At 36.9% G+C, this 16,339-nt stretch overlaps 1 protein-coding gene across 6 annotated transcripts in view; it reads left to right on the top strand.

Moving 5' to 3' along the window:
• The window catches only part of CHRM3 (cholinergic receptor muscarinic 3), a 283,776-nt gene that overhangs the window by 140,132 nt on the left and 127,305 nt on the right, over window positions 1–16,339 (top strand). For 4 of the 6 annotated variants that reach the window (XM_048079916.2, XM_048079917.2, XM_013201195.3 and 1 more), the window contains one exon: window positions 6,264–6,366. In XM_048079916.2, coding sequence (XP_047935873.2) covers window positions 6,269–6,366 — 98 coding nt within the window. In that variant the 5' untranslated portion in view covers window positions 6,264–6,268. Of the gene's footprint in view, window positions 1–6,263; window positions 6,371–16,339 lie in introns of all 6 variants that reach the window. The other 2 variants (XM_048079920.2, XM_048079921.2) reach the window with 1 other exon arrangement.

Raw genomic sequence — 16,339 nt, 5'->3', positions numbered from 1 at the left:
TATCAATTTATGATTGCATGAAGTGAGCACTGAGGTTGGGACTCACCAAACCAGATTTAGATGTGCTGTGTAATGGGTGGAGGACAGTAGGTACTCCCAGAGCTTACTTCATCTCATTCTAAGGCCAACAACTAAAATATATAAGCTCTGTTGAAGGGTCCTTTGATGGGGCAGTTTTCCTGCATTAACTGCACAGAGTCTGTTCGGCTCAGAGGTGGATGCCTATAACTGTAAAGGTAAGTGGAACCACATCCTAAAGTATTAATGCTCCTATCTGTGTACAGACTACTGAGTTTCCTGGTTTGACCTGTTTAGCTGTGATTATCTGGTAGTGCATACGAAATTATACATGACATTTAAGAAAAGTTTATTTTTAAAAAAAATCTTTGTTTTCTTAAAAAAACAAAGGTGCAAGAAGTCAGCCATCAGTAAGCACCCGAAGGAATTAAAGTCTAAGAGAGTTTCTAAACACTTCTTAGATTTTAAAAAGTTTTCACGATTGTCAGCTACATAGAAAATGCAAGTAACAAAGAACAGTTAAACTGAAGTACTTTCCTTAGTAGTATTATTTCCCGCTGTTTCTTTTTTTTTTTTTTCCCTAACTGCTTGTTCAACTATTTATTTTCAGACACTGTAGTGCACTTACTAGATATTTGTATGTGAAGTAAAATGAATTGAACACTTTCAGGCTGAGCAGATCTAACAATAACTGCAAAATAGCTATTCAAATTTGCCAATAAAATGCTGAAGTCACTATTCTGCAGTAAAATGAATGTGATATCTCTAGACAATCATTTTTGAGCTATGGGACTACCAAATTAAAATTATGCCTGAAATGTCTGGATTTTGTTCCACCGTACTTCTAAAAACCTCAAAATGAAACAAAACTTTCTGACATAATTATTCAGCAACAGAAACACATTTGGCTGAGTCAGTGCTATGAATTAACATCTTTTCAGTGAGAAAGTTGTTTACGTTTGGGAAAGTTGTCTAAATTTGGGACACTAATCATTAGTTTTTCTTTCAGTTAAACTAGATTAAAGGAGCATAAAATTATTGTTTTTAGTCATTCTCAAAAAATAAAAAGTTGAGCAAGAAAAATGGACTGTTGTGTGACGTTAAATTCTCCTCTTATTTTGACCTTATGGGATTTTTGCCACAACCTCAGAAATACAGAAGTGGGTTTGGTTAAGTGGGCTGACTTAGTTGAAATGTGCACAATATAGGAAGAGCTTGTCTTTCTAATTAGTGTTTAGAACAGATACAAGACACTAATTTGTCTTTCAAGTCAAAGTTGGTAGAAAGAGTTTGTGCCGCCTTCTGGACTTCCTTCATGTAACCTTTCAAAGCAATTCAACATGACATATAGATTTATTGGGCTAGGGCTAGAGAGAGATGGTCCTTTTATTTTGGAGTTCAAACAAGAAGACCATTGGTACTCACTGAGATCCCTGAATATATCAAGTGATTCATTATTTTACAGATCAATTCCATAGCAAACATGGAGTTAAAATTAATAATCTTGTACATCTTTTAAAGTCCATTTTGGCAGGTCTAGTCTCCAAAATTCAGGCAATGAGTTCAGACCAAAGACATTGTCAGTAGAATTTTTGAACAAATTATGAAAATTTCTGAAAATCTCTTTCTAGTGTATTGTCAGATATATGTAAACAATTTTGTTTCACTTTTGATCTCTAAAGTTACATTTTCTTTTTTTTTAATGCAGTTTAATGACTTTCCCGTATTATCTTCTGAATTCATGACCCACGTTTACTATATTGAGAACGGGGGTCATTATTGTGTTATCTAATTAGAAAGCTGTACATTTCTGTAGTACCTCAAGTTTCAAAAATTCTTACAGACTGCATACAGGCATATACTGTCTGGGAGTCAAGTAGGCAGCTTGCACTTGAAAACACGTTTTATTCGTTAACTAGACAGTACAAGAAAAATATCTTTTTGTAAATGGATTTTTTTTCCTGAAAGTAAAAGAGAAACTCTAAAAATGTGAAAATAAAAAATAAACAACAACAAAAACAACAAAAAGACTGTTTCCAACAGGAAATTCTGTCCTGAACTAGGTGTAGCATCTTTTCCTTCCATATCAGTACAGAGGTATTTTTCAAGCTTATAAACATTGCAGTCTCTCACCATACAGCTTTAATCTTGTCCAGACTGATTCTAACCTATTTCTAATTAGATCCAGTGGAAGAAGTGCCAGGCAGAGATACCTCTTTCAGTCTGAAGACTTTTCTATACCTTCAGCTCAAGACTCAAAAGATTTTCTGCCCTTTAAAGTTCACTGAAAACAGAAGCTGCAGGGTAGCTGTTGTATTATGCCTTTTGCTGATCTTGTAAGGTCATCAGTATTATATCCATAAAACTACTGAAGTGCCTTGTATCTGTTTAGGTATACCCATAGACAGTTGTAGGCATTTTTGAGTATGATAAATGTGATGTGTAGTAGTGTTGTTTTTTTCTTAATAGATTATTTAGGCAATAAAATGCAAATATGTAACTAAATCTCTCAGAGTTTTGAGACCTTCATTTCTCTTCCTCACAGCAAGACTAAAATTGCCCAAAGTTCAGTAAAAAATAAATAAATAAATAAACAAATAAATAAAGACCCAGGAGATCTCCTTTATTTGTTGATAAACTCATGTGAAATTCATACCTTATTATGTACAGGTTTTACCAGTCTGTGAAATTTGTTTCTGGCAGTGAGAAACCTGCTTCATGATACTCTTCTATATAAACATTGGAATTCAATTTCACACTGCAGAGTCAATGTATGTCAATTCATTTTATCAAGTAAACAAAGCAGAAATTACTGTATCCACAGTTCTACTTCCCACAGAAGTAATTCTCTTATTTAAAAGTCTTACTGACACTTGTCTCTAGTGAGATTTTATCAAAATTAAATTAAAAGCAAAGGACCTCACACAGGTGCGCTTTGTGTTTTAGATCAGGTTTCTCATGAATATGGGAAAGTAATCCTAAAAGTCATAAAATGCAATCTTCAGATCTGGAGCTGGAATACAGAGAGCTGCCTGTCCAGATAGCAGCATCTTTTAAGGCATCATAATCACAGATGTGTTAGTAATAGCAGAAAACTCAAATCCTTCTTCTCCATAATGTGCCCCTATACCTGCACCCTAACTCAGGTTCATCAGCCGTGCTGCCTCCCAAATCATGTCCAAGGATTGGTCTTGCAATTTATGGCAGAAATCAAGGACCAATGCCCAGAAGCATCCCTCAAATTGAATTTTCTAGCGCAGACGTATCCATTGTTGTTAGAGTGACTGCTGTTGGCTTGAATAGGTCCAGGATTCATGCTGAAAACTGGGGTGGGATTTGTGGGGGGTTGTTTTTATTTTCTTTTGGACAAGTCTCACAGAAAGGTTAACAGAGGACCAATGAACTGTATCAGCATAGAAGAATGGTTCAAACAAAAAGTGGCATCACTCGCTTCCAGATGTAAAATACAGATCAGCCATCTTCCCTGATTTTATCCTGGGTGTTTTAAACCAAGGTAGAAAGACGTGTGGGAATAAATCTTTTACATGGTTGCTTCAAATGAACTTTGATGTTCTTCACAAGCTGAATGGTCAACTAGTCTTGATCGTTTTTCATAGTGAATAGAGTTGTTACTTACATTGCTGGATTTGCAAACAGTACAAGCTTTTTTGAGGAATCTTAGTTTATTGAAAATTGGGGCAGTGAATTCCAAAGCCCTTTTTCACTATCTGCATGGTTAGAGGAGGAAAACTGGATTCTGGGTAGCAACGGCAAAAAATTAAAATGTAGTCAAAAATGACTGGGAAGAAATTTCTTTATTCAGAATAACTTCAAAAGCTAATTTAATAATGAATTAGTTTATTGCTAATTAAAAACAATAATTTGATGAGAAGGAAATTATTAAGCATTATTAAAATTTGAGTTATAATTGTTAGAAACCATCATTCTTCAGCTAACCTAGGAGGCTTCCATTTTAAATTGTTCTTCAGTCTTAAAAGTGATCCAAAAGTGACTTAAAACTGGCTTTGGTCATAAAGCAGGTTTTTTTATTTTGTTTTTGTTTTGCAGTCATAGTGTGAATAAAAAATGCTTTTTGTCCTTTATATTTCATCTATACAAATTGGTTGAAATTTAATTATTATTTTTTTAAAATGTTGAATTCCTATTGTTGATTCTTGGGTAATGGCATGTAAGAGTTTCACTGGGGACCTTCAGAGACCTCGGTAACAAGCACATGCTATGGAAGCTGTAGTTTTGACAGATGAGAGGTTTGGTGTGACATGGAGGCACTGCTTCATCACTGGAGTGAAGGACTGAAACCAGAACTTGTGTTTTTAAAGGCGTGGAATTACCCTTCCTGGGCTAAAACGTCAAGTCCTCCTAACAAACCCCTGGCAAAATCATTACGGTGTTTATCCGTAACTTTGCAGAGGCAAAGCCCTTTCCAGGCGGGAGGTGGTTAAAGGATGAGCGTGAGTTCCCTGGCTTCTCCTTGCCCGTGTCTCTATGTTTTGCCTTCTTTGCTCGGTGACCTTAGGTGCAGACGTGTTTCCTCGTGCTGCACTTCCTTTGCCTGGTCTGCTGGGAGTAGTGGCACGAACAGAGCATTCGAGTAGCAGCTTGGAAAATAAATTCCTGGTTGTTTCAGGAGGTGGATCTGGAATTACCTTCCGTCAGCCAAATGTTGACCTGGACAACAAAGGGTATCAAAGCATGCTCTTGCAGAGGGGTTTGCCACACTGATGCGTCCAGGCTCCTTCCAGTTAAGGATTGTATGGCACTGTTTGTAAGACAGTTAATGCATATTCCTTCTTTCCTGGCTGCATTTCATCAGGTCTGCTTCCTTTCCATTCATTCTTGCAAATACAGCATCTGTTGTTTTCATGCGGCGTAAGGGCGTGTGCAGATTCGCTTCCCTCCTGACGCATTTCACTGCTGGGCTGTGCGGAGTTAGCAGAGGGAACGGCCGTCCTCCAGAGAGTGTTGTACCGGAGGAGGGAGAGACCTTTGTGACTACAGCAGTATCAGAGCTGTGGTAAAAGGCTGTTTTGGTGTGCAGCAGCGTACGTGGGTAGCCAGTGCCTGTCTCCTTCCCTTTTGAAGATGAATCGGGGTGTCATCCCAGCCTTGTTTGTTTATAGCCTGTCTCGTTCGTGCTCTTTTGGTTCTGTTGTTGTTGTTTACTGAAAACTAAGCATCCGGTAGAGCCAATGCACTCTCTCTGGTCTGCTGCCTCCTTTTTGTAACACCTGGGAGTGAAACCTCTTGGCACGCTGATAAAGGCTGAAACACTGAGCGAGCACATGGAGCATCTGTTGATTCAGAATCACTCTTCTGTGTTTAAGTTATTCAAAGGGGCTTAGAAGCCTCAGGCTGCAGTGGCATGTAATAAATGGGATAATAACGGCACATGGTTCCACTTGGCATTAATTAGAACTAATGAAATGGAACATAGTAGTCAGTGGCTAATCCTCCTACACTTTTGACTTCAGGAATTTACAACCTTTGCAGAGGAAAATGTGTTGCATAGGTTTTAATTATTGTTGTTCTTGCTTCCTCTATGTGACAACTTTTAAAAGCAGCAGTATGTTAAATGAAGCTGAAACTATAATATATGGGATGTATTAGAGGGTTCTTTTTCTTTCTTTTTTTTTTTTCTTTCTTATTTTTGGAGTGAAAATTAGTATTCCAAACCAGCTTTCTAAATTGCTTCGTTCAAAAGACGGCATTTGGGGAAAAAAAGTAAAGCAGAGTTCTTATTTCTGCCCTTGCATTGAGCTGCTCCCGGGGTCTGAGCGGGCTCAGCAGTCCCTATCCCTGTGCATCCAGAGGTGCCAGCTTCCAAGAACAAGCCAGACAGGCTCCCTTGCTGACTCAGCTGCAGACTTCTTTGTATTGTCGTAAGCAAATGGTTTTCCACAATTTGGTCACTGGGTTTGAAAAATCATTTGAAATCATTGTGACTGTATGTAGCCCCTTGGGGTAGGTGGGAGCAACCCGAATGCTTGTCAGTGCCATCTTATTACCAGTGTTCCAGATCTGTGCAGTACATGGAGGCTTGAGTTGTTCTTACTGTTTTCAGCTTAGTGGTTTTGTTTGTTTGTTTGTTTATTTTTGTTTAAGAAAAAAAGGCTTCTGTTTTCTCTTGACCCAGAGGGTTACTTTGGGCTTATATGTCTGTGTCTCTGCCATGTGTCTGCAATCTATTCTAATAGTTCCTCCTCTCTCTTTTGTTTTGTTCACAGCCTACATGCTGACACACTACCAGTTTTGTTTCCAAAAGAGGAGTTCACAGAGCTACACAGTGCCTGATCCAAGCAGCCGCGTTGATGTTCTTCACTGGACCATGTAGGTAAAATTCAAAAATATATATATATCCACAGTGTGTCTTTCCAAGTATTGAGCATATCAGGAAACAGCTGATTTTTGGTAACAGTGTTCACTTTGCTAAGTCAGGTTCTTTTGGAATTTATCAACCACAAAATCATCGAGTAAGGCCCTCCAACTTTGTGATGTGTTTTATTCTGAACAGGCATGCAGCTGTAGACCATCATACGTAAGTGTTTAGGCTACTTGCCACATCTACTTTCAGATGATGCTGTGAATGCTAGGAACACTGTAATGCCTCTCGTTCCTGTAGGTATACCTGAGCTAACTTACAGTAATGTTACTGTAGTAACATTAGTGGCTGCAGTGGTTCAAATTTTGGCTTAGGCACAAAACCCAGCAGAGAAATTGAATAAATTCTCAAGAAGTTGGCAAACCTTGGGCTTCTTGTTTTTACAACTGCACAGTTAGCAGAATAAGAACTGGGCTGAGCAGGTTTGCATGAATGAACCTCTGTGCCTGTTTTAAGAGTATAACAGTATCATGGTTTGGGTAAGTGAGTGAAAGATACTTTCAGGTTATTCCTGCTAGTTATCTTGAGCTTCTGCACAAACCATCAAGTCTTCCGTGAATTTCAGACAAAACAGAAAATGTAGCCCATATTTCACCTCCAGCATAACTACCTGCAGAATAATTGAGTCTTGCTATAGTAGAGATGATAATCCAACAAGGAAAATTCAATTTCCAGAAAACTCTGTTTTCCCTTCTGGTTTTAGTATGGTAGTTGAGTTTATTTTCAGCAAGTCATTTCTCCCTGTGAAAGTAAATCTAGGCAAAGAACTAAATTGTTCCAGATAAATTGCTAGCATTCGTTATCACTTGTCTGCTTTCTCCCTTGTATGTTACACTGTTTTATGACTCAGTTGCAGTGGCATTTAAAATGATTTACATGAACTGTGGATTGGTACGCTACAGCATTAGCATTGTATTTGGTGTTTCTTTCACATTTCTTACATGTTTTTGTAAAACTTCCACCCTGCTTTGTATTTCTGATTTTGTGGAAATGAACCATAAACATGGGTTTGTAGCAGTGGTTTAGATGATCTGTATTTACACATATAGCCCCACTTCTTACACAGAAAACTGCTCTCCTCACATACTTGCTTTAGGGACTGTGGCACTGACAGTTTATTGTGATTGTTTCTGGAGTGTGTTGAGACTTCAGTCACTCAGTTCTGTCTGTATTGAGAAATCTTCTAACCAAGACATCTTAGAAAAGCATTTGTGTAGCATGATAGCTGGATCTTTAAAGCAACAAGCGGCTCAGATGACTCCTGAAGCAAGGCTTATCCTGCTTTCATATTGTGAAATTAGGACATAACATCTTGCACGCTGTTACACAGCTGGCCGTATTTGATTACAGTTGTTTTTACCTTTAATGTTGTGTTGGCCATATTCCAGCTTTACTTAGAAGTTTTTTTGTGTGTTATGTGTATGGTAAAGACTTACAGTTTTTTTTTGCAGGTGACAGGTTTTGTGAATAAAATACTGAAAACACATACATTTCACGTATGAGAGTCGTGTTCCTTGGTGAAAATCTTCCAAATCTTCCTCAGCTTGTAACTAAGGGGCAGGGAAGCAATCCCAGAACACATTCGTTATGCTGGATACTGAGTCTGAGGAGAATGTCTTTTCTGTAGGTTTCAGAGGCACAACTATCATTTGACAGGAATTTTTAAATTGATGCTGAAATTCAGAGTATCCCAGAGGAACTAGAATTCAACTGTGTTCAGTTTTAGCCTAAAAGGAAAGTAACAAAGAAAGTACTTGGATTCATATAATTCATTTCTGCAAAATTTGTTACAGTCCACATCTCTCTCCCTTTGTAAGGTTGCGTTTGTGACTTAGACTGTAATATAATAATGTGGAAACACTGAGCATAAAGTAATGGCTTAAAGCACCAAAATGTATACTTCAGTCTACAAGAAGCATATTAGTATAGGTTTCAGAAAGCCAGAAATGACTATCAGATTGTTTGTTTTTCAGAGTCTAAATTAATAACAAAGCCATTCATGTAAATATGTGTAATGGATTGCGTTCTGTTTACACTGTTGTGTTACATCCTCAGGGATTATATGTATGAAGAAATAATACAATAATGTGCTTTACCACCCACAAAGGTGCATTGCATTAAACAGAATTTGTCAGCTCATCTGAACACATTACATTAGTTGAGAGGAGCAGCATCATTTTGCTTAGCAAAGGTACATTAGCTTTGCTCTTTGGACTGTCAGAATCAAAAAATCATATCTGAACGCAAGGGTAATGGTCACTATGACAAGCATTTGTCATTTAACACCAAGTGATGTTTGTGCTCCAGTAGCTTTTAGCAAAGTATAGATGTCTGCAAAGTTTGTGGTACAGATCAGCTCTCTAATATGAAGTACAAAGTCCAAGACAATTGAGGTAACTTTCGAGTCTGTACTACTTAATGGCTGATCTGAAAGGAGATAGGGAAATATCTTTTCTTAGAAAGTTTGTACAGCAACATATTCATGTTGATTATTTTTAAAAATAGTGTTAAAATTCATTCATCTTTGTTTTGTTTGTTTTGCATTAATAAACGTGATACAGATTCTTTCTGTACATTTAAATATCTTCTTTAAACTTTATTAAATCAACAAAATCTATTACTTTGAAGGGAGTTTGTGCTTTTAACTCTAGAGCATCAATGTTTGATACTCTATATACTTGCTTTTCTTCATTATCCCATGAAGCATCATTCAAACTCTAAACCCAAACCTAATGAGAACTTTTATTTTTATTTAATTATTCATTTAGTTTTAGAATTGGTAGTAGGTTAGAGGAAAAGATCAGGCTTGAAAAAAAAAGAATAACCAATTCAAACCGTATGTAGTTTGTGAATACAGTTGTCATGAGTTCATAATCTAAGCAGCCAGATCTTACATTGCTTACTTGCTTTGTTCCTGTTTAAACAACTCCCCTTTGAAGTGATTTGGCTTGACATTATTTCAGGGGAAGCATCACAGTTCAGACCATTGTATATTTATGGCTAGTGTGTTGAGTTAATGATTCGTCCACGAGGTATAGGGTGCTATTATGGTTTTAAAAGATGATTAATGGCTGAAATCAATTTTATACAGGTAACTTCCTTTTTGGCTGTAGTTATTTAACTGAATCCAAGCAGTGGCTATTGATGGTGAAGGGAGCACATAGACTGGGGTTCAGTTTGTTCATTCATATTCACTTAGTCATAAATAAAATACTTGAATTACTTGTAGTAGAAAAGGTGACACAAATCATTTGTAATATGAATCCTGAGAGAAAGTGTATACTTTATCCTAGAATGAAATTTGTTACTTAAATGAAGGATGGAAACATTTACAAATTTAAATTTAAGTATACAAAATATAATTGTTTTCAGATGTAATTCCCTCTAGAGTATAGTGTAAACAATTATTTCATTACATGCATTAAAAACTGAAGTGGACTGGTTATGTCTGAATTCCATTGCTTCTAAAACCCCTAACTTTTGTCAATGAAGATCTTTCAGTACCTTTTTTTTTGGAGGGGAGACTATTAGTTTTTGGAATTGCAGAATTCTATTTCCTCTGGCATTTAAAAAAAACCCTTGGGTTTTCTTGTCACGTACTTCACCAGACTGATCATGTTTAACTTGTGAGGACTGACTAGTTTGCAGCTGTAGGTGGTATGTGAGATACAGACTTCAGGAAGAGCATGATTTCCATAACCACTTCAAAGGAAATACATTATAAATAAAATACATTTCTCTGGGGGCTTACAGAACCATTCTGTTTATAATTTAAATTACATTAAGCTAAGTAAAATAGTACAGTAAAACCCTCAAGGGAATTAAGTTTGAACATTACATTACTTCCATTAATTGGAAGTATTTTACTCTCTCTCTAATAGTTTATTTTTCATTGAATATATATATAATTAAAAGTATTGTCATTATAACAGGACTCGTTCTTTCCCATTCTGTGTTCCAAGCACTTCTGTTCAGTTTATCGCAATAGTTTTGTTTGCCTACCATCCTTCATTTCTCACTGCTTTATTTCTGGTCACTATCCCTCCAAGCATCAGAGTACGACAGAAGATGACCGTTGCCATTTGGCAGATGTTCTGCTTAAGCAAACTCATACTGGAACTGAGACTCCTGACCAGCCTGAAGTTCTGCATCATGCCTGGGGAGCGTAAAGCTTTCTTTTGTTAGAGTATTTTAGAGTCTGCTCATCCAAACCGCACAGCTTGCTTCTTCCAGGTTATTCGCAGAGGTAACTGTTGCGTGGGGGCTGTAGGATGTGAGAATCCGCTTGTCTCCCTGCTTTATAAATTTTACTTTTTACTTATAAAACTGAGAGAAAGGGAGGAGATTCTGTACAAAAGTACGTACGTGCATATGTGTATGTGTGCATTTTGCATATCTGCAGATATAATGCCATACATGTTTGTGTATGTGTATGCATCTGTGTGCAGAAATCGTATGATTTGGTATACATACAGTTTCCTTTCTTTTCTTGCTAGAAATTTATGCCTATTCAGTTTCATATGGAATCCTAATATCATATCCTACTTTAAACCATTTGAAGATAATATGACTTCCAGAAGAGGGTGACAGGATTAGCACTAGTAAAATTTTGGAATACCTTAGAGAGATACCTAATTCTTAGAGTGTTTTATTCTTCTTTCCTTTTTCACCCTATAGCAAGAGACCATCCAGCTTGAACTAAATCAGGTTATCATTCTGAACAGCAAGGAAGGCAGTAAATCTGTAGTGCCAGGCTCCTCTAATATTTGCAGATTTTCAATATGGTTATCTGTAGAAATGATCTAAGCACATATAAGCCTACAGAAGCTGAAGCAGCTTGTAAAAGCGGTGCAGTCCCATATGGGATACTTAACTCCCATTTTAGAGTCAGCTTTAAACCAGCTGCTAACTTCAAATTAATTCTCATGTAAAGTTTAAAACAATCTCTGTGCTTCATATCAATTAATCTCAAGTGACTCTTTTTTTTTTCCGCCATGGGAAAATAGATCTTTATAGCTAAATAGCAACAATATTGAAAAAAAAAAAAGAAGCGGTGCACCAATTTTCCCCTAATTTATGAAATGTTTGCATTTTAAAGAGCACGATCAAAGGGCAATAGTAATTAAGCTAATGCTGGATTGAATAAAAACTTTACTTACTTGAGAGTCATGTTAAACTAAGCAAACCTTGGAGGGGGAGAAGGTAGTACAAGATATAAAAGCTTAAACATGTTTTCTATTGACTCAGAACCATAAAGTTTTATGAAACTTATAAGACTTAGTTGCAAAAACCTAAAGAAATTACTACTTCAGGCAGTTGATTTGAAAAGGAAAGTCATTTAGTTCCAAAATGTCCAAAAGTTTTACTGCATTTTTTTTTCTACCTTCTGTACATAAGATAACAACTTGTCTGGTCTGTTTGTCTTGTTACACTGTTCTTAACAATCATCTTGCCACTAATTTGTACCTTTCATGTTGTCTCTCCTGATTCTATAGTGCTATCTTCATATCTGTTTTTATTTTATTTTCACCACAGTGGTGAGCAAATGAAAGATTGCAATACTAAAATCAGGTTATTTCAAGATGTGTTAAATTACTTAAACATAGAAAAATGTTTTTAGCACGCAGAAGTAAATGTTTTACAGCAGTACACTGTATTACAGTAATTATAATAAAACATACTGCATTGATATAGATGTTAGCCATCTCTTTCTTGTTTTCATATTTAGCCTATGCATTTTCTGGGGAATTTATTGTGACTGATGTGTTGGTGGCTGCTATCAAAATACAAATAACAAAAGATATAATAGTGGAGGTCTCAGTTCAGCTGCAGTAGGTAATCGATCTTGCTTTGAAGCAGAGAACGTAGGAAGAAAGGAAATGGTCTAAACATAGAAGCTGCATTTGTACTTCTTTTTTTCTGGGATTTTTCTGCCTTTTTCATTTTAGACTTTAGATGAATAAGCGATTAAAAAACACAGCTTTATCTTCAGTTCTTGGGCACGGTGTATCACTTGTGCATGAAGGCTGGAGGGTTTGCAGTCAGCTCTAGCAAGATGGTCACTGCTGATTTGCCCAGTGCTGGGCGAATTACAAAGGTTATGCTTTCATGACAGTGTATAACTTCTGAGAAATGCCTGCATTTTATTGGGATGCTATTGCAGAGCTGATTCTACCAAGTAAATTGCCAAGGGCTGATGCCTTAAGGTACAGCGATTCTTCGAACCCCAGAGCCTCAAAGTCAGCCCTGGTATTGACACAGATGTAACTTAATGCAGTAGTTTGCGTGTGAGAAGGAAAGGAATCCTTGGTGCTCAAAGCATTTTAAAATCTCTGCTTCTTCGGTGAGGATTTAGAGTAAGTGTCTTTGTCTGAAGCTCATTGTTTCAGGACAGATTCAGCAAGTCCTAGCTTAGGCTTGCAGAATACGTGGATACCCTGTATGAGTTAGGGTCACCTTCACTGCAGCCTGGAATTACATTGTTGGGGAGTTCTTAAAGCTTATTGTGGGCATTAATAGAGAAGAAAAAATTAATAGTGTGCCTGTAGGTTTTTCTATGCAAGATACTCCATCCCTTATGAGTATTGCTATTTTATACTATTAACAGAGGGACTGCACTGACAGACTGAGGAATGGAGCTTATGAATTTTTGTGTCCTAGCTGTAAAATGAGTGATTCACTATGATTCTTCAATTTCAAACTTCTCTCAAATTAATTAAAGGATTAATTTAATTAGTTAAAAGGATTGCTGTTGTTGCTTTGATTATCTTAAAGTGAAATGAAAAGTATTTTTAACAGCAACACGACAGTAGTTTATAGATCTCTGGTTGGAAAGTAAACCAGAGATGAAAGAAACTCATCAAGAAATTTGTAGATATCACCAATCAAAACCCAGAAGAAATAGCCCAGGGGAAAAAAAAAAAAAAAAAAAAAAAGCTCTTTTATGGAATCTTTGTGATTAATGAGTTGTTCATGGCCAATTTGTTTAAAAGCAAATTTTGTTGTTGATTTAAAAACAGATGCAATAACACACACACAGAAAAAAAATATATTAAAAAAAAATCACAGCAAGTTGAGGTTAATAAACTGTTGCTTGAATGAGCTTTAGCTTAAGCAGCATTTTGCTTTGCTATGTCAAAGGTTGGTGCTGGCCCCTGATATGTTCAGAAGCTCAGACGTGTGGACAGAGTGGGGCATTTTTTGGTGTCTCCTGGGTGTTCAGCCCCTGAGACTGTCCCAACTTGGCTCGTTGGGGCAGGTTGAGGGGGGTGAGGAGGCAGCATGGGCAGTCTGGGGTCAGCTCACTTCCCCAGGACCTGCACATCCTAAAAGGTGAAGATTCTAGTGATAGTTCTCATCACTTGGCTAAAAAGCACTGGTCACATATTTCATTTTTTCACATCTATTTCTGTATATGGTCAGAGGGATAGTATTGAGAAAGTTATTGCCTGTAAGACACTGAGGAGGTATGCCGGTGAACTTTCTGTCCAAATCAACTGTTTTCTGTCTGTCTTATGTTTCTGGTAGGTTCTAAGGACTGGCTTTTATTTTCTGAAATTTAATGATTTCCTCTAAAATATTTGAAAAAGTTTTGACTAATAATTCCATGGTTTTATTTGCAGACCTTGGTAAAAGTTTTGAGCAGATAGTACTGAAATAAAATTTACAGCGTCCAACTCTTGCCCGGGGGATGCCCTAGACCAGGTATTGCAGAGCTTCAATAGGCAAGTTGTACAGCCCAGAGCAGAGCTCTCTGTAGCATGGTGGCAAGGTCTTGAACTCAGTGACCCAAATGCTCTCTCCTTATATTTGTAACCTGAAGTATGACAAAATATTTTCAAGATTTCTTTCAGTTCATCTCTGCCCACTTTTTAGCATTTCCTCAGAGATTTTTCACTGCTCTGTGACATCTGCGGGGTCTGGTGATCTGGACCTCAGGTTCCTGTATGTACTCATTGAACATTTCCTATGCAACCATTGTAATATGTATGTATCGTGTTGCAGGCAACACGGCTTGCAAGAGGAGACCATTCAGCCTAATTTCCGATTTTCTTATGAGCTCCAGGCATGCCTCCCACACCACTTTTTCTAAGGTTATTGCAGCTCTGGTGTGACTGTGCAAAGGGTTTTGAACAGCTGGAGGCTCCATTGGTCTGAAAAGCACACACTGGGCTGCTCATCAGCTGGCATTTCCCAGCTTGGCTGACTTGCAGCAGAAGGCTTGAGAGGCAATGTTTTGACATGTAGTTTGTTAGTGACATTTATATTATGTGGATACTCTGTCTGTCTTCAGAAGTTCTGAGTCAGATCTTCAGGATACGTAACTCTGAATAATTTTTAAAATACTTCTTCCCTTTTGAAACTTTAGTGGATATTGCATGGTTAATAAAAATAAGTTTACTTAAAGCAAGTGTTACTCATGAACTTGAACACATGAAATAGTAGTCTGTCAAAACACTATGCAAAAAGGAAAACCAAGATGCTGTGTAAACCTATCTAAATAAACGTTAGTGAAATAGAAATTTGTAAAATTATGCTGAAAAAATTGACTTTTCAAGTATCTTTTGAAGCGTGGGTATTATGTGTTTTATGCCAAGGTATTACCTTCTCTAAATAGCAGCCAATGATGACTAATTATTATTGTCCATTATCTCTATGCATCTGTCTTTTTGGGACTATTTGGATTATATGCCTAAAACCCAGCTGACATTAAGAAAGATTTAAAAAATTGACAAATCCTTTTTCTTATTATTATTCTTATTAGCTAGGGGAAACTCAGAAACCTCAGGACTACCAATCTATACAACCCCTTTTCTTTCTAGCCTTATAATTTTATATTTGGCATTAACAGAGGTTCTATTAACAATTTCTTCGCTATCTGTAATGGCTGAAGACAATTGGGACAGTTCTTCCTGAAGACAATTTGGAACAAACTGTCCCGAATGTCTACAAAGAGCATAAAGGGTTATATCATCAGATGACATTGTATGCTTAAAGTAGATCAATAGTCCACACACATGCCACCCTGACTATTTGTCATATGTATCAGCAGTTTGAGCTCTAAAAATTTAAGCTCAAGCTCAGTAGTAGCCGTTGTTGTTAGTTTGCTCAGACCATTTCCCAGTACAGATAAAGATTTGTTGGAAAGGGTCAATAATTAGTGGGGTATTTGCTTAGGTTTCTTCCTCTCTTTAAAGATAGTGTTAAATTGTAATAGTTCCAATGAGTCTTTTTAGCTATGGCAATTTAAAGAAAAGAGCAAAGCTTGAAAAATTGTCTGTATTCGTCTGGGCTCTGATTTCTGGTGATGCTGCCTGTGGAGTAGTACAGTACTTACAGCAGTGTCTGTCATTTATGCTAAAGTTGAAAATCAAGGGAATAAAGCTTCAAAACCTTCAAGACAAAGAAGGTGGAGAGCTGCCTTGAAAAAGAGAAATATCTTCAGGGGAAAAAAAAAAAAAAGATTTGAAGTTGCTAGGACTTATTTTTAAGAGAAGAAATGAAAAAGAGAAAAGATATTATATTTAACAACACTTAAAGAAGGTAGGACTTCATCTTTTAAAAGTCCTGTGGAGGACCCCTATATGTTAAGCTACACAGAATTTAATCTGCCTCTGAAAGATGAAAGGATGAGGTGAGCCTACCAGAATTCAAGCCTGTGCTTCCAGGGAGTCTAGGTTTTTCTACCTTAGTGATTACATCTCAAAGCTGTTTTCTATGGTTATAAATCCCTCTACATTATTGCTTTAAAGAATTGTGTACAAACTGACTGTATCTCTGTGGGGTAGTGAGGAGTGTCCATTATTTCAGCACAGGAACCAAGAGGATTGTAAGTCAGGTATTCAAGAAAAATACAAACAATTTCTGGTTGGCTCCTTTAAGACCAGTCCTTTTTCATTCAGGATACTTGCAGCAGAAATA

This window comes from Anser cygnoides, chromosome 3 (assembly GCF_040182565.1).
Source record: "Anser cygnoides isolate HZ-2024a breed goose chromosome 3, Taihu_goose_T2T_genome, whole genome shotgun sequence".
Classification (NCBI taxonomy): domain Eukaryota; kingdom Metazoa; phylum Chordata; class Aves; order Anseriformes; family Anatidae; genus Anser; species Anser cygnoides.
This window is presented reverse-complemented; position numbering and strand designations above follow the sequence as displayed.